General features: G+C 37.4%; 1 protein-coding gene across 6 annotated transcripts in view; it reads right to left on the reverse strand.

Annotated features, from left to right (window-relative positions):
* Positions 1-1,694: 1,694 nt before the first annotated feature.
* The window catches only part of KYAT3 (kynurenine aminotransferase 3), a 72,781-nt gene continuing 50,254 nt past the window's right edge, over positions 1,695-24,221 (reverse strand). For 4 of the 6 annotated variants that reach the window (XM_053214387.1, XM_053214389.1, XM_053214388.1 and 1 more), the window contains exons 9-14: positions 19,280-19,356; positions 17,815-17,904; positions 12,269-12,455; positions 8,356-8,432; positions 7,994-8,080; positions 2,267-6,640 (exon numbers count right to left, since the gene is read on the reverse strand). In XM_053214387.1, coding sequence (XP_053070362.1) covers positions 6,560-6,640; positions 7,994-8,080; positions 8,356-8,432; positions 12,269-12,455; positions 17,815-17,904; positions 19,280-19,356 — 599 coding nt within the window. In that variant the 3' untranslated portion in view covers positions 2,267-6,559. The other 2 variants (XM_027058674.2, XM_053214385.1) reach the window with 2 other exon arrangements.

Genomic DNA, 24,221 nt, shown 5'->3' on the forward strand with positions numbered 1-24,221 from the left:
GGAGGGACAGAGAGAGAGGGAGACACAGAATCTGAAGCAGGCTCCAGGTTCTGAGCTGTCAGCACAGAGCCTGACGCGGGGCTCGAACCCACACACCGTGATTTCATGACCTGAGCTAAAGTCGACGCCCAACTGACTGAGCCACCCAGGCGCCCCAAGGAGTTTTCTAATAGGAGAGAAATTTGGACATGTCTCACTGCTGAGGAAGGGAGCCAGTAGAGGCTGAATATACAAGAGAATGGACAGAACCAAGTGAGAATGTGAGAAGAAATGGGATGCAGAGCACAGATGGTAGGATCAGCGCTGGACAAGCCCAGGTCTGCAAAGAGCAGATTTAAACCCTGGTGAAACTGTATCAAGCCTACAAGAATGGACAGGCTAAAAATTACACATGGGATTCATATTGCTATGCAGTAGTTGGCTCCTGAGGCCCTGGGTTTCCTTCTGCATGACTGGACCTGGTTTTGCCTTCCTACCAACCCTCCCCAATCTGCCTCACCTCTCCTGGATGAAATGAATTAAGGATGAATGCTGATGCAGATAGGTCATGGGCCTTTTGGTAGGATCCCAGTTAGGAGTGCTCGTCTGTTAGTTTCTGCTTTTACATGTTGGTTTGTTTTGTTTTTCACAGAAGTGGGAGATGAGGTTATTAGCTGTGATTTCAGTGTGCTGGTAGTGTTCGGCTTTGAGGTGTGAAGAGAAAGGAGGTTGGATATTTTTATTGTGGAGAATGGGGGAGTATTAGGAATTGCTACTGTGGTAAAAGGTGGAAAAAGCTTATTAAGGTATCATGGAAGGATAAAATCTAGTTAAGGTCAATGATGTGCATTCATGGTTGTTGGTGTGTGCATAATTGTTCATTTTGCTACAGCAGTGCTCAGCAACCCAGGTGTAAGCATGGAACTTCAATCCCAAGGTGGAGTTTTAGGGTGGTTTTGTTTTTGTTTTTTGGCTGGATAGGTGAGACAGAACAATGGGCAAGTTATTTAAGGCAGCAAGAGTATCTTGGCTGAAGTGACAGATGATGAAATCTAAGCTGGGTGAGGAAGATATAAGGGGACCAACCAATAGGAATTAAAGGCTCCGTGGACTACAGCAATGATTATCAAAATCCAGTGGGTATAAAAATCAGCTTGGAAAGGCCAGATCCTGAAATTATTTTTAGCAGGTCTAGAGTAAAGATCAGAAATCTATTCTCATAGATTGATTGTGATTCTGCTATAAGAGTGCCATAAACCCTTTTTTTCTTTTTGAGAAATAGTGGATTTAAAATTATAGTGAGTTTTAAAAAGTGGTATTTTAAGAGCAGATGAGACACACAGAGAGAATACTATTAGGATAGGTGGTTACAGTGTGAGATGACTAACTTATTATCTCAAAGGTGGCGCAGCTTTAAATGATGAAAGGTTCAGGGTGTGCCCAAGAGGGTAAGTGGCTGGAGTGTGGAGTGAAGGTGAACATCACTAAAGGTGAGTAGGTCAAAGTGCTGAAGGCCTAGGCAATCCCTGTGAACCTTGAAGCCACTCCAGACGATGGCAGTATTTGTGACAGAGAAGCAAAATTGTGAGCAAAGTTCAAAGCCACTGGTAAATGAAAGGGAGAGAACTACATGTGGGTAGATAAAGCAAGGACATGGAGTTGAGGGGGTATAACTGGCTAAGAGATTTTATACAAGGTGGAGTCATGAAACCGGCTAACATTAGTTGAGTGTTTATTGAGGCTTTATATATATCAATCTATTTTATCCTCACAAACTTCATCTAAAATAAGTGCTGTTGTTTTGGGGTTTTTTTGGCACAGGCTCCACGCCGAACGTGGGGCTCAAACTCATGACCCCAAGATCAAGAGTCGCATGCTCTACCAACTGAGCCAGCCAGGCATCCTAAAGTAGGTGCTATATTTTATTCCCCTTTTATGATGAGGAAACTGAAGCAATGAGAGGTTAAACACCAACCAGCTTCTCACAATTCTTAAGCCAAATGCTATACTCCTTCTCATAAAATGGTTATGGAAGGTGTTTTCATACATTTCAACTGAAAAACAAAACAAAACAACCCAGTAGGGTTAACATTTGGAAAATTTTCTTCAAATTTCATTTGTACTGAAATATTTGTTTTTCAATATCCAGCAGATGGCAGCACTAAATAATAATTCCATATTCGGTCATCTAGTAGAAACAGTCTGCATGTATCAAGACTTCTGTCTATTCCATCCCTTAATGATTTCTTCAGCAGCATCCAGTGTACTGTCTTTCTGTAAATTAATGAAATAATCATCATTACATATCAAATAAATTCAAGATGAATTAAATATTTAAATATAAAAAATATGCCAAAGTTAATGGATCAGAAGAGTCATGTAGTGATTTGGAAACCAAGTGCTCCTCAATCCCGGACAACTTGAGCCAGGCCTAGTTGGGCTCCAGGCTGTCCTTGGCCTCTGCCGCGCGCCAAACCCCAGAGCATTCATTCAGGGATCGTGTCTTCCCAGGAGATGAGTCATTGGAAGCCTTGCCTGTAGTAAGCCTTAACTCTGGGAGGAGCATGGACAGAAACTGGGAAATGGCATTTGTAGCATCTTCCCTTGCTTGACTGTGTGGTACACAGATTCCAAGTTCTTTAAACAGCCCACCAGCAAATCAAACAAGCCAATTATTTATAATGTTATTTCCCATTACTGCCTGGCTGGAAAAGTGTATGAACCTCCTAAGAATTCAATATTAGAGGAGCTGGAGAAGTGTGACACCAGTCACTACGTCATACTGCTTTGTGATAGTGGCTGCCAGTTCATTGCTACTAGCCTGACACTGAAAAATGTACAGAATTAACTGCCATGGGGCCAAAAAGCATCACCAAACTGTATAAATGCAAATCAGATTGAAAACAGTTTAACCTGATCCCAGCCAAAACCATGTCTACCAGTGTGGACCCTCTCACGATTTATAACCATTTTGGCAGCACAAGCAACTGGCAGTGCCAGAGACCCAGACTCATAAATGACATTGACGTCAGCAGCAAGACTCAAGGATGTGCTGATGGGATTGATATTTATTATTTTTGCTTCCTTGCTTCTCACCTCACGCCCTTCTGAACATGACATGACACCCTCACGATGTCCATTTATAAGCATGGGAGATTATAGGACTGATAGTCAATCTCCAGTTGAGGTATTGGAATGTCTTTAGGAAAGGAATTCATATGGGAGAAATCCTTTTCATTTGAGAAATCCGTGTATTTATTGATATCTATTTATCCAACACTAAGATTCCCGAAAACAATTATTTTTCCTTGCTGCTCAGAAAAGTTTACTGAAAGACTAGTTAACTAAAAGCACTAAAATCTGCAAAGTCTGTCTTCTGCTAAAATGACATTTACAAACATGAAGATGTTTCTTTCTGACACACGGCGAACGGTACTACTACTAGCTGGCATTTGCCGAATTGAAAATAGGCCAGGTGAGCAAATTACAGCCACCATTCATTAAGTTTTGGATAGTACTCTAATGATTTGTTCACTTTAAGATAAAGACAGATTTGATAAAGTAGAAAGAGTATGAAACATCATAGCACTAAATGAAGATTTAAGTGAATATCTGATCTAAGTGAAGAGAATTTTTCAAAGTAAAAATGCAAAGGCAGACCTACAAAAGGAAAGCAATCAAATTAATATATAGTTGCAGAAACAAATCAGAGAGTACAGAAGAGCTCCCACAGAGTAAGACTCATCTGCTCCTCCTCTCCCTACTCCTTCCTACTATACCCACCATCTTCCAAGACAACCTTTTATAGCAATTTCTCATTTTAGTTCTAGCGGTTACCTCCAAGATCTAAATTATGCATTTGGTTCTATTTCCTTATTTATCAACTTCAGGCAAAATTCATCATTCTCTGCTCTGGGGAAAAATTCATTCATCCACACTACTCTGCCCACTCCCATCAATGTTTCATAGTTATAATTACTAATAAAATTCATTTGCCTTTTGAATAGGTAATACCAGAATTTGGTATAAAATTAAATTGATAAATAGTGAAAATCAAGTCTCCTGTTTTTCTCTTCTGCTTTCACTACTTCTTTTATTTCTTCTTCCCTCTCTACAGAATGATTTAGTGCAAAAGCCATTAGGTGGGGCTGAGTGAAGCAGGTGTTCATATATGGAGGCGGCCTGGTGCAGGATGTTGCAGCCAGAGTGGAGTGAGGAGGGTTTCCAATGTGGGCGGCATGAGGTGGTGATGATGGCAGCAGCAGTGTTGACTGGAACAGGGTGTCAGAGTCCAAGCGGGGTAAACCAGCATCTGTATCACAGGGTGGCTCTGTGCAGGGTGCTGGAACCTGGACAGGATGAGGCAGGCATCTGCCAAGGTAGATGGGCATGGGGTGTCAGAGCCCATGAGGGGTGAAGGAGACCCTGCAGTAGGTGACAGTGGCAGCCTGGTACAAGGCCTCAGGTCAAAGCCTGAGTAGGGTAAAGGGTGCTTGTCAGCAGTGGTGGCTGGAAAGGCAGGTGGCTCATACAGAGGGACTGAGTAAAGAAGTGATTATGTGATGAGAGCCAAGTTTTTTTCAAAGAAGGGAGTTACAAATATGGAAAATCCTCAAGCACAAGTCATTCAAAATGTGCAGGTAAATCCACAGGAAAAAAAAAATCCTAGAAGTAGAATTTCTGGGTTAAGAAGTATGTGCATTTACATTTGGATGGAAATATTCAAACTGACTGTTAAGAGATTTTACAAATTATACCCCCACTCTCAATCTATACAATTGTCTCATGGAACTTTTTAGTTGTTTGCTTGTTTCCAATCTAATAAATAAAGTAAAATTTTGTCACAGTTTTAATTTTCATTTCTTGTAATATGAGTAAAGTGGGACATCCCTTCATATATTTGATAGCTGCTGAGAATTTTACCCATAACCACTGGGAAGTGCTGCTTTTCGGCTTATTTTGCCTTAAATTTAACCTGCTTTCTTTCAATTTCCATTTTCTTGGCATGTTTTGTCATCCTTTTATTTTTAGCCTTTCCAAGAGGTTGGGTTAGTTACATTAACTTTCCCTAGAGACTTCTTGGTGGTGCTCCCCTCTCTTCCAATATTGAGTGTTGATGTAAAGGAGGTGTGTCCACACTGATCCTTTTACCTGCCCCCAAGAAGGCGAGGGTCTTTTTGTTTAGATGCCAAAGGATTGTTTCTTTATCTTTTAAGTCCAATGTATCTCAGTGTTAATTGTTCTGGGACAATTTTGCCTGAGATAAGGCATTCCCTTTCAAGTATTAGATTTGTCTGGTTTTTTTTGTTTTGTTTTGTTTTTAAATAGAAAGCATTCTCGAAATAAAGCCATAAAATGCTTTTCAGGTTTCATTTGTTTCCACCTCCCATGGGATTCAACACATTTCACTTGTCTTCCACATCCATAATTTTTCCAATATTTTAAAAAATCTTTGATCCTTTCCACTCTTCCTTGTTCACTTTCCCCAATCCTTAATAATCTTACAGAAGTATTGAGTGTTCTCTGTGCTGTTTCCTATGTCACTACAATTACCTTTTCTCCTTCAATTTTGTACCTGAGCTCTGACAAACTGCCATTTCATCTTCTTATATTATCTATTTAAAGGTTTTGGATTTGAGCTACTGATTTTTATTTGCTCTACAGCAACATTCTTCTGGTTGAATATTCTCTTTCCGATGCTTGTTTTTCCTTCTACCCTTCCCCTTTTTTCCTTATAGTATCTTCTTATAGATTCATAGTGGATTCCTTTTCATTACTCATTTTTGATTGAATTACCTTTGTGAGCTCCCACTGCTAGCACACCTACGGTTCCTATTGTTCTGGGTAATGAATATGCTACCTACTGACTCTGTGATTTGAAGATGTATCTGCAGCTCAGTGTAAGCGAGGAGACAGAGCCACACTAGAAGACAGGAGAAATTCTCCCTGGCTCACAGTGAAGTTTAATATGACTGATGTGGACTTCAGTGGAGAGGGAGGAGGATACTTTTTTTTCCTCCCAGCTAATTTAAGTCGCTACCTGGAATTTAATATATCTTCCTCTACATTTCCCCAATAAGGCTTTTAGCAAAAATGACAGCAGTGAATGAGAAAATCTATAACCCAACTAGAATCTCCTTTCCACCCTGCCCCACATAGGTTCTAGATGATACAGCTGTATGTTTCTGTCCTGCCTTTCATGAGTCTGGAGAAGCTCCCTCTGCCAGTGCACTTATTGTCCTATTCTTCTGATGAGTGGGTTGCTTGCTGGCTGTCTATAATTTGAAGATGTAGACACAAGAGACTTTCTAGGTGTCTTCCCTCTACCAAATCACTGGATTTGGCAACTCTTCTTCACTTACTGGGGAATTTGTGAATCTGTTTTCCATTTTCCTAGTTGTTTTGAATAACTTCCAAGCAGAGAATGGGGAAAGGCTGTGTTTACGATTTTACAACAGGAAGTCTTCCGTTACTTTTTTCTTTTATTAGTTCTATTTATAACTTCAAATAATATGCCTCTATTTCTAGATCCACTGTAAGATGAGAATATTAATGGCCTTACCCTTCTTCTACATTTCAGTCAATTAAATGTTGACATTAGGTTGTTAACATTTTTATTCTCTTCTGAGTAAGTCTTCCATAGTTTGTCTAGAGATTGTCTCTAAAATTGAAAACAATGATTACATCATTCTGACTAGATTTATAGATGAATGTGTTTGTAAAAAGAGTTTCTTGAATGTATTAAGCCTGTCTTCAGTGGCAATAACACCTTAAAAATAGCAATAATACATATATTCAGGTATTTTTTTAGTACAGGTCTGATGGCAAGGAATTCAATCGGCTTTTATTGGTTAGGAATGTACACTTCATTTTTAGTTTTAAAGGCTATTTTCCTGGATAAAAGAGTTCTGGGCTAATACATTTTTTATTTCAGCAGTTTCAGGATTTCATTTCATTGTATTCTGGTCTCCATTGTTTCTGATGAGAAGTTGCTAAATTCATATGCATGTGAGGTATAGTTTTTCTTTGGCTTTTTTCAAGATCTTACCTTACCCTTGGTTTTTAGCAGTTTAAGTGTCTAGGTGTGGTTTTCTTTATATCCTCCTTGTGATTCACTGAGCTTTTAGATCTCTAAGTTGCTTTTCACCAAATATAAGGAAATTACTTCTAAAAATATTCTTTCTGCCACATTCTTTTTGGTACTCCAATTACATGTATATTATCACTTGATACTGTCTCATAGACCTAAGGCTCCACTGATTTCTCAAAAATAATTGCTCCTTCTGTTTTTCAGATTGGATGGTTTCTGTGAATCTGTAATTCAAGTGTGTTATTTTTTCCTGACATCCTCAATCCTCTCTGTGTTAACCCCATATATTTTTCATATCAGAAATTGCAATTTAAAGTTGTTAAATTTCCACTTGATTTTTTATAGTCTTAATTTGTTCACTCATTATGACCATATTTTCTTTATTTTTAATTAACTTATTAATTAGCTAACTAATTAATTAATTATTTTTGAGACCGAGCACACGCATTCACAGGGGAGGAGATCATGACCTGAGCTGAAATCAAGAGTCAGATACTTAACCGACTGACATCCAGGTGCCCTCTTTTAATTTCTTGGGCATACTTATAATATCTGCTTTAAAATCCTTGTCTGCTAATTCCTATATCTGGGTCACCTTGCAATCTGTTTCTACTGACTGCTTTTTTTTTTTTTAATTTTTTTATTAAGAGTCACATTTCCTTATGGCTTCACATGTCTAGTAATTTTTTATTGCATGCGGGACATTGCACTGTCACACAGTAAGGAGTCTGATCATGTAAGACAGTAAACTCAATGCTCAAGTGTTGAGTTTTGTCCTTGAAGGCAGTTAATTTCATGGCAGCAAGCCAAAATTAAAAAACAACATATGAACACCTCATTCCTAGCAATAGAAAAAAAAAGGTGCTTTATAAATCAGAAGGAAGAACATCATAAATGTGTTTTTTAATAAAACAGGGAACTTACTTTAATGAAGCAAAATCGCACAAACTTCTCAAACTGTAATTTGGTCTCTGTGTTACAGAATGCAGAAACTGGAATGGCTGACAGTTTCTGAAAAGTAAATAGAAAAATAAAATAGGAAAACTACTTCTACGTCAAATAGGAATTTTAGGCTGATACACATTAACATTAAAAACAAATAGATACTTCTAAATATTCACAACAACTTCCAAAAAGAAAAATGTCTTAAAAATCCTCTACATAACCGTAAGTGGAATATGATATAACAAAACTATAGTTAACATTGTTCAAAACATGTCAGCAAGTTTCCTTCATAAATTAACCATAAAATACATCACAATATCTCAAAGGCAAATAAACATTACCTTATTTTTAGTCATCCATTTCACAAATTTATAGTCATAAGGTTCATTGCTGTCCTTCATATCAGAGAGGTCTGCATCTAAAACAACAATGAAGATTAGACGACCTATGTATTACATCTGAGGCCAACATGTATTTCATCTAAATCTATCAAGATTCAAAATGTTCTCAGAAGATTTTCAGAGAACTTATTGTACTCTCATACTGCATGGTGGGGTGGGAAGTGAGGAATTCACAGATAAGTTTTAGTGATACTCTAAGGCAGAACTTTATGGATATATATGGATAATCATGCTTGTGCATATTGATCTTAGAACTGGGGAGGAATAGGAAAAGGGGAGAAAAGAGGAGTGCTATCTTTCCATACAGAAATAATGTAAACTTCTATGATCATTATTAAAGAAATAACATCTAAACTTATAGAGTATTCATCAGTAATAATTATATCTCCAAATAGTCATTCATTATTAGATGTAAGCTCCACAAGGATAAAGTGTCTGTATTGCAACCTATCATTATTTCCAACTCCTAGCTCAGTGTCTAGCATATAAGTAATGAAAAGTGTATCTGTTGAGTGCATACTTTAATGCTATTCATCATTTATAAAGGGAGAATATCTGTGTAGATCTTCCAAGATAGCCTGTTTACTTCTTTCTTCTATGTTATGCTTTTTAAACATTAAAAACATTTTTTTTGGAAAAACTTCAAATATGTGTTCCATTCTTACCTCTTGCTCCAATCTTGCTTTAAGGTCTGGGCAAGATATTTTCTGGTATTCAGTATCAGCAATATTGTCTGTTTTATTAATCTGTACTCTTAGATCTTTTTGAATGCCCCAAAGCAACTAACATTGACAGTTACTGTGATCAATATTTTATAATTTATTGCTCAAAGCAAATTGAGGCAGTTACTTATATTTTACTCATTAAATTCTAGGTCTCTTCAAATTAACAGTGTAAAAACCTTGACATTGAAAAAAGCTTCATCTTTATTTTTTTAAGTCTTAATATGTTTTTACTTAATGATTTTATTTCCATTTTCTTCTGTGCTTTAAGAATGTAAAATTTCCATATAATGCTAACAATATATTACCATTTATTGAGCACTTACTATTTGTTAAGCATGAAAAAAGAGTCATTTATTTGAGAGGTAGCTATCTTCACTTTACAGATGAGGAAGTTAAATTACTATTTCAAGTTATATGTACGTGTGTGTGTGTGTGTGTGTGTGTGTGTGTGTGTGTGTGTGTGTGTTTACTTCAGGTTTGGCTCTAACAAAATAACAACTTAAAGTTAGACTTTAATTATAAGTTTTGTCAAAATTCCATGTGACAAGTATTCAAAGGTAACCCAGACAAAGAAGTGATTACCCACAGCAGAAGAAAGAAGAAAAGCAGGATATTAACTAACTGTAACCAACACCGGTTGTAGTATTCATTTATTCTTGTGAAGCTTAGAAAAGTTGAATTTATTGCCATGGTGCTCAAAAGGAAAGAAGGGAACAAATACAATTCTAAAGATTTTATAGTTAGAAGAATGTTGGAATCTACTGCTTTTGAAAACTCAAGTCAGAGATCCTCAAGATAACTAAACAAAATATTTCTTTAGATAGCAGTTTGAATCATAGTATAATAACATTAACGTATTTAAGTAATCTACTAAAATCAAAATTGGTTATTGGTATTGCAACCCACTTCTCCACAGTTGTGGACCTTATTATCTCACTAGAACAACTTCAATCATCTCCCTATTTGTCATCTTGTCTTCTTATCAAATGGTCCCCTTTTAGTTCTAGGGTGAAGCTCACTGACCTGGAAAGTTGCTTAATACAGCAAAAAAAAGATAAATTCATTGGTTAGGAAATGGATCTCTGGGTTAAGAACCCAGCTCTGCTACTAAGTAGTTAATTAGATTCAGTAATATTCTTAATTCCCTCTCTCTCTCTCTTCTCTCTCATCTTTCTCATCTATTAATGGAGATATAATAGTACCAATCTCATTGGACTTTTGTGAGATTGGAATATTTGTAAAGCTCTTAACATAATACCTACTACATCATAAATACTCAAATCATATTAACCAGTTAGCCATTGTTAGGAGTTGTAAAGGGTGTTAATTACTATGTTCATGAATCTTATGGTCTATTTTTATTTTCAAGCTACCATCAAATGAAAATGTTGGATTTTGCTTTTGTCTTTAGCAAATGGTGGGACCAAAATCTAATACCTGGAAGAATGTCCACATTTAAATTAATCTGAGTAGATAAAAGGGTACAAGAGAATGAACTTGTCCTCATATGTAGGAAGGTCTTATAGACATTAATATTTTTCCCCCACAGGTGAAAAAGGACTATAAGGAAGTGACATCTTTTTCTCCCCACATCATCATAAATGGTTTTCTAACCAAAATCCCTTCTGTTCCATTACAACCACACTAGCTCAAGATCTGAGACCTAAACTGGTATTGCAAGCAAGGTGGATTGACTGAAGATAATATGGGAAACTATTTAAGAGCTTAGGGCCATGTTACACACAAAGGTTGCATTAATGTCTTTTTGATGTTTCATGTTACAATGCAATAAATTCCTTTCAGAATTTACCATCTCGAACAATTTGGTTCCAGGGGAGAATTATTCTTATCTAAAAATTTAAGTGTCCTTTTATCCAAGAAACTGGCAACTAATTTCATTTTCTATTTGCTCATGCAGCCACAAAGTTCAGTCCCAAGTTAATGTTAATTACAACACTATATTGAACCTAGGCAACTAAAACATTTGCTTCCTCCTCGTCTTGTGTGACACTGATTCTCCATTACATAAATTTCTACTTATATATTATACACGGAAAACTTTTTAATATGAGTTAGCTTAAATGCTCTTTAGAAGTAGATCAAGTACTTAATCAATTACTTTAAAAATAATTCATGTTGAAAATCTTACGGAGTTCCAATTCAATAGCAAAACTGTACGTGATGAAAACTGTGCCGTTTCTTTTTATCATTTCACAAAATGAGCTGTACATTTGGACAAAACACAGGAAAAGTGATTTCCAAACCTCAGAGTATAAGACATCTTAAGGGGTTTTAAATAAGAACAGAGCTTGGGAGCCAAACATACCCAGCTCTCAGGCAAAAGGACAGCAAAAACCTCTGGGCACCACGGTCTCTCCTTCTCTCACAACAAATGAAGAAATAATAATCACTGTTTCATTAACATCATAATTTTTTTTAAGAAAATAAGTTATATACGAAATGTTACCATGCTTCTAATTTTAGATTTGTATGGCATGTCAGAACTACATACAACAGCTTCAGGTAATATAAAAACCATTGCTTTTTGGTGACAAAACTACGTGGAATGTAGCTATGTGACTTCAGCAAGTTACTTAAAGCTTTCTAAGTGTTCACATCTTTAAAAATGGAGCTAACAACACTTTCTTCAAAAGGGTGTGTGGAAGTGCTAGGCATGTAGTAGCCTCTCAATAAATATTATTTTTCTTCTTTACTTCATTTCAGTAAATTCTAAAATAGCATTTTAATATTCCCCGATAGCATCAACCTTTTAGAAACCACCTTTTTCTTCAGTAAAAAGGAAACGAAAATTTTACTCAAAGAACACAGGGTATGTATATTATTTCACGTACCTGTATTTCAAACTACAGACTAGAACAAGATGATAGCAAATTCGATGTTTAATGGAATACCTGTAACCATGTTAATAACAGTTGCATTTAAGGTCAGGGACCTAAAGTCAAAATGATTATATAAAACAAAACAAAACAAAAACAGACATAACGAAAAGCCATTTTTCCATAGACAAAATGCTGATATGGCTTTGACAGCAATCTTTACTCCCTAATTCTGATGTAATTTCACACATAAGTTTCCATATATTTGAAATAATAAAAACCCTTACAAACCTAGCAAAGACACATCAGCAATGATGAAGTATCCCCCATCAGGAACTATGGGTTTTAGGCCAAGACTTTCAAGTAAATGTATCATCCGATCTCTTTTTACTTCTAACTCTTTTGGCAAAGAATTAAAGTAACACTCTGGGTCATCCATGCGCTTGATGTCAATCCAAAAAGCTTGAGCCAAGGCTTCCTGCATGTTAAGATTGAAACATGTGGAAAGGAAATACAGTAATGTTATTTATTGCTGAGTTTACTGGTGTAATAGAGACTACCCTAAGTAACATTATTGGGGGGGGAAAGTCATTCAGGGAATTACAGTTAAATTCCTGTGAACCTATGTTAGACTGCATTAATGGAGGAATCGGTTACATGCAAATGATCAAATCTAATGTGAAGAACTGAGAATTAGGCATGACGATCCAAATTAAAAGAGAGGTACTGTATAAAGATGGCTTACTTGGAAATGAAAAGACATTAAGTTATTTTCCACTGAGGTCAGCTATAGAATGACTTGCTAGATCTAAGTGTGAAAGATGATGGACTAGACAGCCTTTTCCCATTACCTTGGAGGATGCAGTGGAAATGAAAGCTGACCCACTATGTCACTCCCCATAGGTATGCAATCATTCTCATCTAAATGGTCATCCCTGTTCTAATCATCCATATCCCAGAAGTGTCTAAGTGTCACAGGGATTAGAAAAGAATTTCTGGGGCATGTGGAGTCACTTCTGTACCATTCCTCAGCAAACTCAGAAGTGACAGGAGAGAAATTGGTCCAAGAGGAAAAAAACAATGTTGTTAAAGGCGACCAGGTAGGTGTCTAAGAAGGCAACAAGTCAGGAAAAGGTAAACAAATCTGAATCTGGACACACATAAAGAACAAGGATCTGTACAAGCAGGAGGACAGAAGCTTGGTAGGTGAGTGTGAACTGAAACCCCTTAGAAATACCAGTTCTCAGGGGTGCCTGGGTGGCTCAGTCGGTTAAGAGTCCAACTTGATTTCGTCTCAGGTCATGATCTCACACTTTGCAAGACTGAGTCCCCTATTGGGGGCTCTGCATGGAGCCTGCTTTGGAGTCTCTCTTTCCCCCTCTCTTCCCTCCCCTACTTGCTCACATGTTCTCTCTCTCTCAAAACAAACAAATAAACTTTAAAAAAGAAAAAAGAAAAGAAATATCAGTTCTCAGAGCAAACAAGGACATCTAAGCAAATAATCAAGACTCTGGGAATAATTAAGAGATAGAGGGGCAGAGCAAAGTAGCTAAATTAAAAAAAAAAATTAATCAGAACCGAGAGGTATCAAGAATTAAAGGATGGGGTGCCTGGGTGGCTCAGTCAGTTAAGCGTCCACCTCTTGAGTTCAGCTGAGGTTATGATCTCCTGGTTCATGGGATGGAGCCCCAAATTGATCTCTGCACTGCCAGTGAGAAGCCTGCTTGGGATTCTCTCTCTCCCTGTCTCTGCCACTCTTCTGCTCATGCACGCACTCACTCTCTCTCAAAATAAATAAACATTAAAAATTTTTTTTTCAAAGAATTAAAGGATAAATTCATTCACTCAGTAATCATATACTGAATACCAATGTTAAATATTGGCATTGTGATAAAACACTGGGGATATAATGATAAACAAGATAAACATGGTCCTTGCCTTTATGGAGATTCTAGTTAGTATCTATTGGAGGGGGCATGTAGAAGGGATGAGGAAACCAATACATGAAAAAGGCAGGCTATAATTTGTTCTGTTGGAAGAACGGAATCTGGTGTGACTGCAGAGTACCAAGAGAGACAGCATGGCAAGAGATGACATGGAGAGACAGAGAAGACTGCATGCCAAAAGAATCCACCAGGAAAAAAGAATTGATAATTCATAGTACTAAAAAAATCTTGGATAAATGAGGATCCGCTGCTTCAGCCTAGGAATCTGTGGTCCCCCTGGAAGCATGGGCCAGTTTCCAAACATGGCTATCTGACTACACGGAAAAAAAACAGGCACTTAGCTGACAGGGAGGGTCAGATGGTTCAGAAAAAGAAGTTCCAGATCCTTAGGTGAATCTTGCTTTTTCCTCAGCAACTTATTCACTCCCTATAGTAGGAGATATTGCCCTAGAAAATTCAAAGCTCAAGAGACATAAACATCGATCCTAACTGTAGTATTATACTGGACTCTTTCTGTCTCTTACCCCACCATGTAACCCAATGGCAAATACAGTCAGCTCTACCTTCAAAATATATTCAGAACCCAATCACCTTCCACCACTTCACCATCCCTATATTGGTTCAGTCAACTACTGTCTCTCTCGGTTCACTTCAACAGTCTTCTGATTCAATAAAGCAGCCAGAGTCCCTTTGATGACACAAGTTAGATGATGCAATCCTTGTGCTCAAACTCTCCAGTGGCTTCCGATCTCACTCAGCCTTGACAGTGATAAACATGGCCTTACTTGATCTGGCTCCTTTTGTTCCTCCTACTCTTGTCCTTTGATCATCTGATCCCAGTCTCATGTTTTTCACTGATGTAAGTATGACAGCCAGAATACCTACCCCAGGGCCTTTGCACTTGTTCTCGCAGTCTGGAAGGTTCTTCTCTAGGTAACTATTTGGCTACTTAACCTTCAGTTTGTAGCTCAAATGACCCCTTCTCAGTGAGACTTTCAAAGATTACTCCATTTAACACTGTATATTTTCCCCTTAACACTTTATATCCTTCCTCTTACTTGCTTTAATTTTCTCTGTTGTATCTATCAAAATCTGACATATTATTAAAATATTTACTTCTTGGGGCACCTGGGTGGCTCAGTTGGTTAAGTGTCTGACTTTGGCTCAGGCCATGATCTCGCAGTCCCTGAGTCTGAGCCTCGCATCAGGCTCTGTGCTGACAGCTCAGAGCCTGGAGCCTACTTGAGATTCTGCAACTTCCTCTCTCTCTGCCCCTACCCTGCTCCCACCTCTGTCTGTCTGTCTGTCTCTATTGGCACCTCATCAAGATAAAAATCTTCTGCACTGCAAAGGAAACAATCAACAAAACTAAAAGGCAACCGATGGGATGGGAAAAGATATTTGCAAGTGACATATTGGATAAAGGGCTAGTATCCAAAATCTATAAAGAATTCACCAAACTCCACACCCAAAAAACAAATAATCCAGTGAAGAAATGGACAGAAGACAGGACAGACACTTTTCTAAAGAAGACATCCAGATGGCCAACAGGCACATGAAAAGATGCTCAACATCACTCCTCATCAGGGAAATACAAATCAAAACCACACTGAGATACCACCTCACACCGGTCAGAGTGGCTAAAATGAACAAATCAGGAGACTATAGATGCTGGAGAGGATATGGAGAAACGGGAACTCTCTTGCACTGCTGGTGGGAATGAAAACTGGTGCAGCCACTCTGGAAAACAGTGTGGAGGTTCCTCAAAAAATTAAAAATAGATCTACCCTATGACCCAGCAATAGCACTGCTAGGAATTTACCCAAGGGATACAGGAGTACTGATGCACAGGGGCACTTGTACCCCAATGTTTATAGCAGAACTTTCAACAATAGCCAAATTATGGTTAAGAGCCTAAATGTCCATCAGCTGACGAATGGATAAAGAAGATGTGGTTTATATATACAATGGAATACTACTTGGCATTGAGAAAGAATGAAATCTGGCCATTTGTAGCAACATGGATGGAATTGGAGAGTGTTATGCTAAGTGAAATAATTCAGGCAGAGAAAGACAGATACCATGTGTTTTCACTTATACGTGGATCCTGAGAAACTTAATAGAAGACCAGAGGGGAGGGGAAGGGGGAAAAAAAGTTACAGAGAGGGAAGGAGGCAAACTGTAAGGGACTCTTAAATACTGAGAACAAACCAAGGGTTGATGGGGGGTGGGGGAGAGGGGAAAGTGGATGATGGGCATTGAGGAGGGCACCTGTTGGGATGAGCACTGGGTGTTGTATGGAAACCAATTTGACAATAAATTATATATAAAAATTTTTTTAATAAAATGTTCTTCTTTATTATCTGCATACTCCCAATAGGCTGTAAGCTCAATAAGGGAAGAATTTCTTTATGCTGTATTTCTTCTAATAGCAAATATTTGTTGAATAAGTGAATGGATTGATTTTGAGTGGATGAAATGAGTTTAATATGTATAAAACCAGAAGTCAAAACTAACCTTTATTATGACATTGCTTTAGAGAGTCACAGGAAAGAGAATTTTAAAACAAAATTTTGTCTCATTCAGTAGATATTTTTGGCAGGAAGCAAAAAAAGTAAACTTACTATAGCCACACATTTCAATCTTTCAGCCTTCTAACAGCCTTCCAGAAAAAGATATTTTTTTCAGTGATCTGATTATTCACGGAATGATGGTACACATATCCCTGTTTTATAATTTATTTAAAAAAAACCACAGAAACAATATAAAAAAGATATACATTAAAAAGTCTTGTACCCACCCCTATCCCTATCTATTCATATCGCCTATTCCTCATACCCATACAAAAAGCCACTTTTAGTAGCCTCTTACAGATCCTTCCAGATATCCTTTAAGAAAATAAAAGTGTATGGTTTCTCCCTTTCTTATACAGGATATAGCACAAATACACACTACTCTGTATGTTGCTCTTTTAACCTTATAGTATATTCTGGAAATCTTTCCATATCGATAATTATAGAGCTTCCTCCTTCTTTCCCTCTCTCTTTCCTTTCTTTTCATTTTTAAATAGTCATGGTGACAGACAGAATAATGGACCCCAAAGGTGTCTAGGTGTTAAAACCCAGAACCTATAAATATGTTACTCTACATAGTAAAATAAACTTTGCAAATGAGGTTTAAATTAAGGATCTCAAAACGCAGAGATTATCTTGGATTATTCATGGGCCTAATACAATCATAAGGATCCTTGTATGGGAAAGAAGGTAGCAGGAGAGTCAGAATCATGTTAGAGTTATGTGACCTCAAGCCAAGGAATGTGAGTAGCCCCTAGAAGATGGAAACGACAAGCAACGAATACGCCCTTACAACCTGCAGAAGGAACACCAGTATGGAGACACCTTGTTTTTAGCCCTGTAAGACCCATTTCAGACTGTTGACCTCCAGAACTGTAAGATTAAAAATTTGTGTTGTTTTAAGCCACTAAGTTTGTGGTAATTTGTCACAGAGAAATGGGAAACTAATGCAAAACTCAGATAATATTTAAATGTTTGGCTAGACCATGGTTTATTTAATTGCCAGTGGATGGATAATGTGCATCCCCTCTCTTCTGCAATGAATGGCCACGCACATACAGAACTTCTTGCTTCTCATGTATACAGATAACAGCAACAGAGTAAACTCCCAGAAGATGGATTCCTGCTTTGGAGCACATGCACATCTATAATTTTGCTTGGTGTTGTCACTGTCCTTCACAGAGTCTGTTCTACTTTGCAATCCCACCAGTGTTCAAAGCTAAAACTCAATGACTTTAAACAAACAAACCAAAAAACCATTCTAGTAACACCTTCACCAAAAGACCATGCTTCAACCCCAAGTTACTCTAACACCTACCTGTAAAGGTGTAGCACAAGTATAAACAGTGTTTTGTTGAACTGTCTGTAAATGTTTTATCAAATGATTAGGACCAATGGACCAGCCAAGCTGAAAAAGGAAAAAAAGAAAAGCAGATTTCAGAAAGTGAATCTAACTGTATGTATTAAATCTGATAGAGTAGCTCAGCTTAATGTAATTATTAAACATACGTAATTCTAAAATGTTCACTCTATGAAAGTAGTGTAGTTATTAGTATTTGCTCATCATTTCAACACTGTTCTGTGGGAAAGTTTCCCACCGGAGTCACTAAACTCTGTCTTCAGAAGGTAAATAGTGCCCACAATTATTATAACCCTTTTCTTTTCTAATTCGCTACTTCTGAAGGTCTAAAAACTCATAACAAAGCTTATTTGAATTAGATAAAAGTAACTCTGAATGTGGGCCTAAGGGACTCTTCATTAATTTGGTTCTGCAGGCCCCATTTTTGATACTCCTTGCTTCTTGGCCATGTTCAGGATAGGGCTGGTTGGAAGATAATCAAGCTTCAATTGGGTAAATTGTTAATGTATTAATTACATAGTGCAGTGCTTAAGTACATAAATTCTGAAGCTGGATTGCCTGGCTGGCTTGAGTTTATTAGCAGTATAACCTCAGGCAACTTACTTAACTTCTCTTACTAGTTTTATTATCTATAAAATGGGGATAATAAATTATACTCACTTCATAATGCCATTATGAGAATGAGTATGTGTAAAGCACTTAGAACCTGGCACATAGTAAGTGCCAAAATATTAGCTATTATTATGTATTATATTTTTCCTCCTTTTTTATTAATCTGAACATTCTTTGCAAAGAAGAAAGCCATTGGTTGGTTACTTATAAAATGAAAAATTACTATTTTTCTGCCATTTGCAATGACATGGACAGAGCTACAGAGTATTATGCTAAGTGAAATAAGTCAGAGAAAGGCAAATACCATGTGATTTCACTCATATGTGGAATTTAAGAAACAAAACAAATGAGCAAAGGAGAAAACGAGAGAGAGAGTGACACACACACCCAAGAAATGGATGTGTAGCTAGAGAGAACAAACTGAGTGTTAGTGGACGGGAGTGGAGGTGTAGGGGGATGGGTTAAATAGGTGATGGGGATTTAAGAGGGCACCTGTATGAGCACTGGGTATGGTAATGAAGTGATGAATCACTAAATTCTATACCTGAAACTAATATTACACTGTATATTAACTAACTAGACTTTAAATAAAATTTAAAAAAACTTAAAAAAAAAAGAAATGATTAGGTCTCAAAAAGGAGAAAGGTCAACAGGAAAGCTGAATGAGTAAACAAAAGGTCAGTAAGTACAAAAACCTGGGTAAACTGAATATATATGCATTTAACACACACACACTCTCTCTCTCTCTCTCTCTCTCTCCAAGAAATAAAATACGTGTCTGTTTTTAAGCAATTATTCTTTTGCATCTTACCTTCCAGCCAGTTACACTGAAAGTCTTTCCGGCACTTCCTATCGTTACTGTTCTCTCCCACATACCTGGAAAAGTAGCTAAACCGGAAAAAGAAAAAAAAAAGGTTAAATAATTGCTTTCCAATCAATCTACATTCAGTATAACTTAAAAACATACATGTAGTATAATGCGGTCGGTATATTTCAGTAGGTTTTTTTTTTTAATTTTTTAATGTTTATTTATTTTTGAGAGAGAGAGAGACAGAGCTTGAGAGGGAAAGGGGCAGAGAGAGAGGGAGACACAGAATCTGAAGTAGGCTCCAGGCTCCGAGCTGTCAGCACAGAGCCCAATGCGGGACTCGAACTCATGAACTGTGAGACCATGACCTGAGCCAAAGTTGGACGCTTAACTAACTGAGCCACCTAGACACCCCTATTTCAGCAGGTTTTTAAAATATAATGTAACTTTAAGCCAAACATAGTTGAAAATGTCACAGTGCTTGAAAATACTGTATAATATGTGATAGATTAAATAATGTTAACTAGCAAAATCACTTCCAGGGTCAGAAGTGGCAGAGGTGTCAGTAGGCAGCGTTCCGGGCAGTGGTTGCACAGTCGTGGCGTGGCACCTGGTGCTCAGTGTCAGTGGTAGCTGTGCATTCACTAATACTGCACTCTTCCTGTGGCACCATTTTGATTGTGGTCCTGGCCATTGTTGACTCGCCTCTACTCTGCCCATTTTCCGAGTCTACCTCTACAGGATTCCTAAGACAATGTTTCTTAAAATGTGGTTCTCACACCAGTACTAGCAATATCAATGGGGAACTTGTGAGGAAGGCAAACTATTGGACCATATCTCAGATCTCCTCAATCAGAAACTCTGGGAGTAGGGCCCCACGATGCATGTGTGCATGTGTGTTTTGGTAAAAATTTTAAGATATATATCCCACACCATAAAATTTACTTATTTAAATTGTCTAATTCAATGGTTTTTAGTATATCTGCAGAGCTGGGCAACCAGTTTTAGAACATTTTTTTTCACCCCAAAAGCCCATACCTTTTAGGTATCACCCCTTAATATCTCCGTGGCCAATAGCCCTAGAACTTGTCTGAATGGAGTTTATTTGGCATATTTATTCTCTCCATAATGCACACCACAATCTTCTTATACTTCAAAACATCAGCCAGCACTTCAGCACTATGCTACGGGGTTTATTTTAAACAACAAAATCACCATGAAAAGGGCACTTGTTTATAGTATAAGCTGAAATAAGGCAGAGTGTTGCCTTGTTGACCTCAACTGAGAATACACATATTAGGTGACTCAAATTTTTTGCCCCTCTTGGCACATCTGTGAATGAAGCGCTGTGAGTATTGACTTTGAAGTTACAAATAGATTTCTGCGAGTAGGTGATTCACAAATATGGATTCCACAAATAATGAGAAATGACGGTGTAAACGTTTTCAAGTGATTGACATCTTTAATAAAATCATTCATTCACATACTCATTTGCTTATCAAACATTTATTACCAATGACCAGGTCCCAGGGACTAAGCCATGTCTAAAAGAAACAAAGATGAGAAAAAAGCACATCCTATCTTTGAAGAGCTTATGGTCTAGCGGGGATGGGAGAAAAGTAAAACAACAGTCATATACAGTGTGTAAGTGCTGTAATAGTAAGCGGCATGGAGTATCATGCAAGGACAGAAAGTGTTAGGGGTAGCTTTCTGCAGCCAGTAAAGCTTAAGCTGAGACCTGGAAGACCATGTAGACTTCTGCCAGTCAGAGAAGGGGAGGAAAGGTATTTGGGGCAAAGAGAATGCAGGTAAAATCATACAGGTATAAAATGCAGGAGCTTGTGAATTCTGCCCCAAATTGGTAAATTATTCCCTTGTTAATCTTCGGAGAGTGCTACCTATGCTGCTCTTTGTTCCCTTTTTTTAATGTTTATTTATTTTTTAGAGAGAGCGCACGAGCAGAAAAGGGGGAAAGAGAGAGGGAGACACAGAATCGGAAGCAGGCTCCAGGCTCTGAGCTGTCAGCACAGAGCTTGACATGGGGCTCGAACTCATGAACCACAAGATCATGACCTGGGCCAAAGTCAGCGCTTGACCAACTGAGCCACCCAGGCGTCCCCCTATGCTGCTCTTTGTATTCCTTAAGTAGTTTAGATGTTAAGTTCTTCACATGCAATTCCATGAGTTTTTCACTTGTTTTTCAGAGGTACAGTAGATATTCTTGTATTGTTCTAAGAGTGTTGGTATACATAAAGAGAAAACAAATAGCCATTTCTGTGTGATCTAAGCTACTGTTTTCTTAATCTTCTCATATACAAGTCAAGTGGCTACTAAAATGTAAGGTAGCTAAAGAAATTTCCAAAATGGAAATTCATATGTAATCAGTCCACTGTGAAATACCTGCCAATATCTGTAAAGGTAGGAAAACTACATAAATCAGGATGTTATAATTGTATTCTCTGTGGAGTAAAACAAAACCCAAAAATAATAAATAAAGAAAATATTTAGAGAATTCAAAGAAAGAATATTCTAACATTTGATATAAATATCCTATCATTTCAAGTTTTGTAACAGTTCTAGTATTCCAAAAGAATACCATGACACATGTCCCACTTTCCTATTTGACCAGAGAAAATCTAAACTATGTATAATGCAGAGTATCACCTCTTTTAAAGTAATAATATGTATCCAAAACCCGGAAAGTCTATTAGTAAACACAATATTTAGAAATAAGTTCTTTAAGGGGCACCTGAGTGGCTCTGTCAGTTAAGCATCCGTCTTCTGCTCAGGTCATGATCTCACCATTCCCGAGTTCCAGCCCTGCGTCAGGCTCTGTGCTGAAAGCTCAGAGCCTGGAGCCTGTTTCAGATTCTGTGTTTCCCTCTCTTTCTCTGCTCCTCCCCTGCTTGTGCTCTGTCTCTCTCTCTCACAAATAAATAAACATGAAAATCAGAAATAAATTCTTTGAAATTAAGAATTACCCAGAGAAACGAATACAATCCTAACATGTTTTCTTAAGTTATATCCAAAGGAAATCAAAACCACCCACATGTCAAATGTAGGTTTCATTCACAAAACATCAATGTAATAGTTTTGGTATAATATTTTTTTGAAAAGAGCTAAGCAATTTTGATGGCTATTTTAGCCATTTTAAAAAATGGATGTCTTTTTTCAAGCAGTAAGCTAATCAACTGAATAACTTACAAGGAATTTTATATTATTTGTCTAAATGCCAAAAGATTAGTATATCAATATAAATGTATTAATATCTTTTTTATAGAAGAGAGGTTTCTCTGTTGACTGACATGTCCTTTTACAGAAATGCAGAGACATCATTTGAATCAAGAATCTGATCCAAGAACAAATTCTACTACTTCATTAAAAAGGGCCCTAAGGAATTTTTTTAAAACATCTGGATGTTCATATCCTCTCCAAGACTTGGGGAGCCACAGAAATTAAAGCAAACAGGTAGAACAGAAGACCACAACACTGTGTGTGAATCTAGAAGAAAAAAAAAATCTTTGCATGTCTGATCATTTTTAAAAAATGGTACCTAGGAGTGCCTGGCTGGCTCAGTTGGTAGAGCATGCCACTCTTGATCTCAGGGTTGTGAGTTCAAGCTCCATGCTGGACATAGTGATTACTTACAAAACACAACCTAGGGGCACCTGGCTGGCCGGCTGGCTGGCATGTGAGTCTTGGTCTTGGGGTTGAGTTCAAGCCCCATGGTGGTCGTAGAGATTACTTACAGGCATAAATAAAAGTAAAAAAGGAAAACTGATATCTAGTATTAAGCTTAGGTTGCATTTGTATCTGAAAGGCAAGTGGTCATTGCACTTCTCATTTATGACCCGTGGTCCTTAAATCAGCTGCAGCAGCAATAACAGTTATTTACAGGTGGCTTAGGCTTCAACAGAAGTCAGATAAAGATTATAGACAGAAGGAAGAGTGCTACCCCAGGGAAAATGGCCTCAGTGAAAGCATAAGGGTGATGCTAATTCACGATGTCTGGCTGGAAAGCTTTATTGTGTTATATTAAAGAACTACTACCACACTCTGCAGATTAATGGAATAGTCACTTTGCATCTTTCGTGTATTCATATTTGATAGAATACCTAAGTTTTTATGGAACCAAACCACTCCCTAAATAATGAAATAGTGAATTCATTTTTTTTTGTTTGTTTTAACTTTATGGGCTGTTATAACAACTAAAATATCTGAGTTAAAAATATAGGTCTTGGGGCACCTAGGTGGCTCAGTCAGTTAAACGTCCAACTTCAGATTCTGTGTCTCCTTCTCTGTTCCTCTCCCACTCACACTCTGTATCTCTCTCTCTCTCTCAAAAATAAAGATTAAACATATATATTTTTTTAAATATATAGGTCTTGATATCTTTAGCAAGTAATATGTGTTATACTTTTACTATGAAGGGCTTATATGAGGTTTAAACAATATAATAAAGGTTTAAACAATAACTCAAGATCATTTAAAGTTATCTATTGGAAAAATATTGCTGAACTTAGTTAACTAAAACTCTAAGGACTTGAGACATTATCACTTAGAAATGAATATATGTGTTGAGTACAAAATTATATTTATTAATTAGCTAGACGCCTATTCCTCTGTTTAATTGTTAAAAATTACAAAAAAGGGGTGCCTGGGTAGTTCAGTTGGTTAAGTGTCCGACTTCAGCTCAAGTGATGATCTCATGGTTTGTGAGTTCAAGCCCCGCATCAAGCTCTGCACTGACAACACGGAGCCTGCTTGGGATTCTCTCTTTTTCTCTCTCTCTCCGCCTCTCCCCCAATCTCTCTCAGAATAAATGAACTTAAACATTTTTTTCAATTACAAAAAATAATTATTTGTCTATGTTGACCTGATTTTCGACTGGGAACAGTTCTATGATCTGAAACAGAGGTCATCAACAAAAAGGGTGAACGAAGGT

Source organism: Acinonyx jubatus, chromosome C1, assembly GCF_027475565.1.
Source record: "Acinonyx jubatus isolate Ajub_Pintada_27869175 chromosome C1, VMU_Ajub_asm_v1.0, whole genome shotgun sequence".
NCBI lineage: Eukaryota > Metazoa > Chordata > Mammalia > Carnivora > Felidae > Acinonyx > Acinonyx jubatus.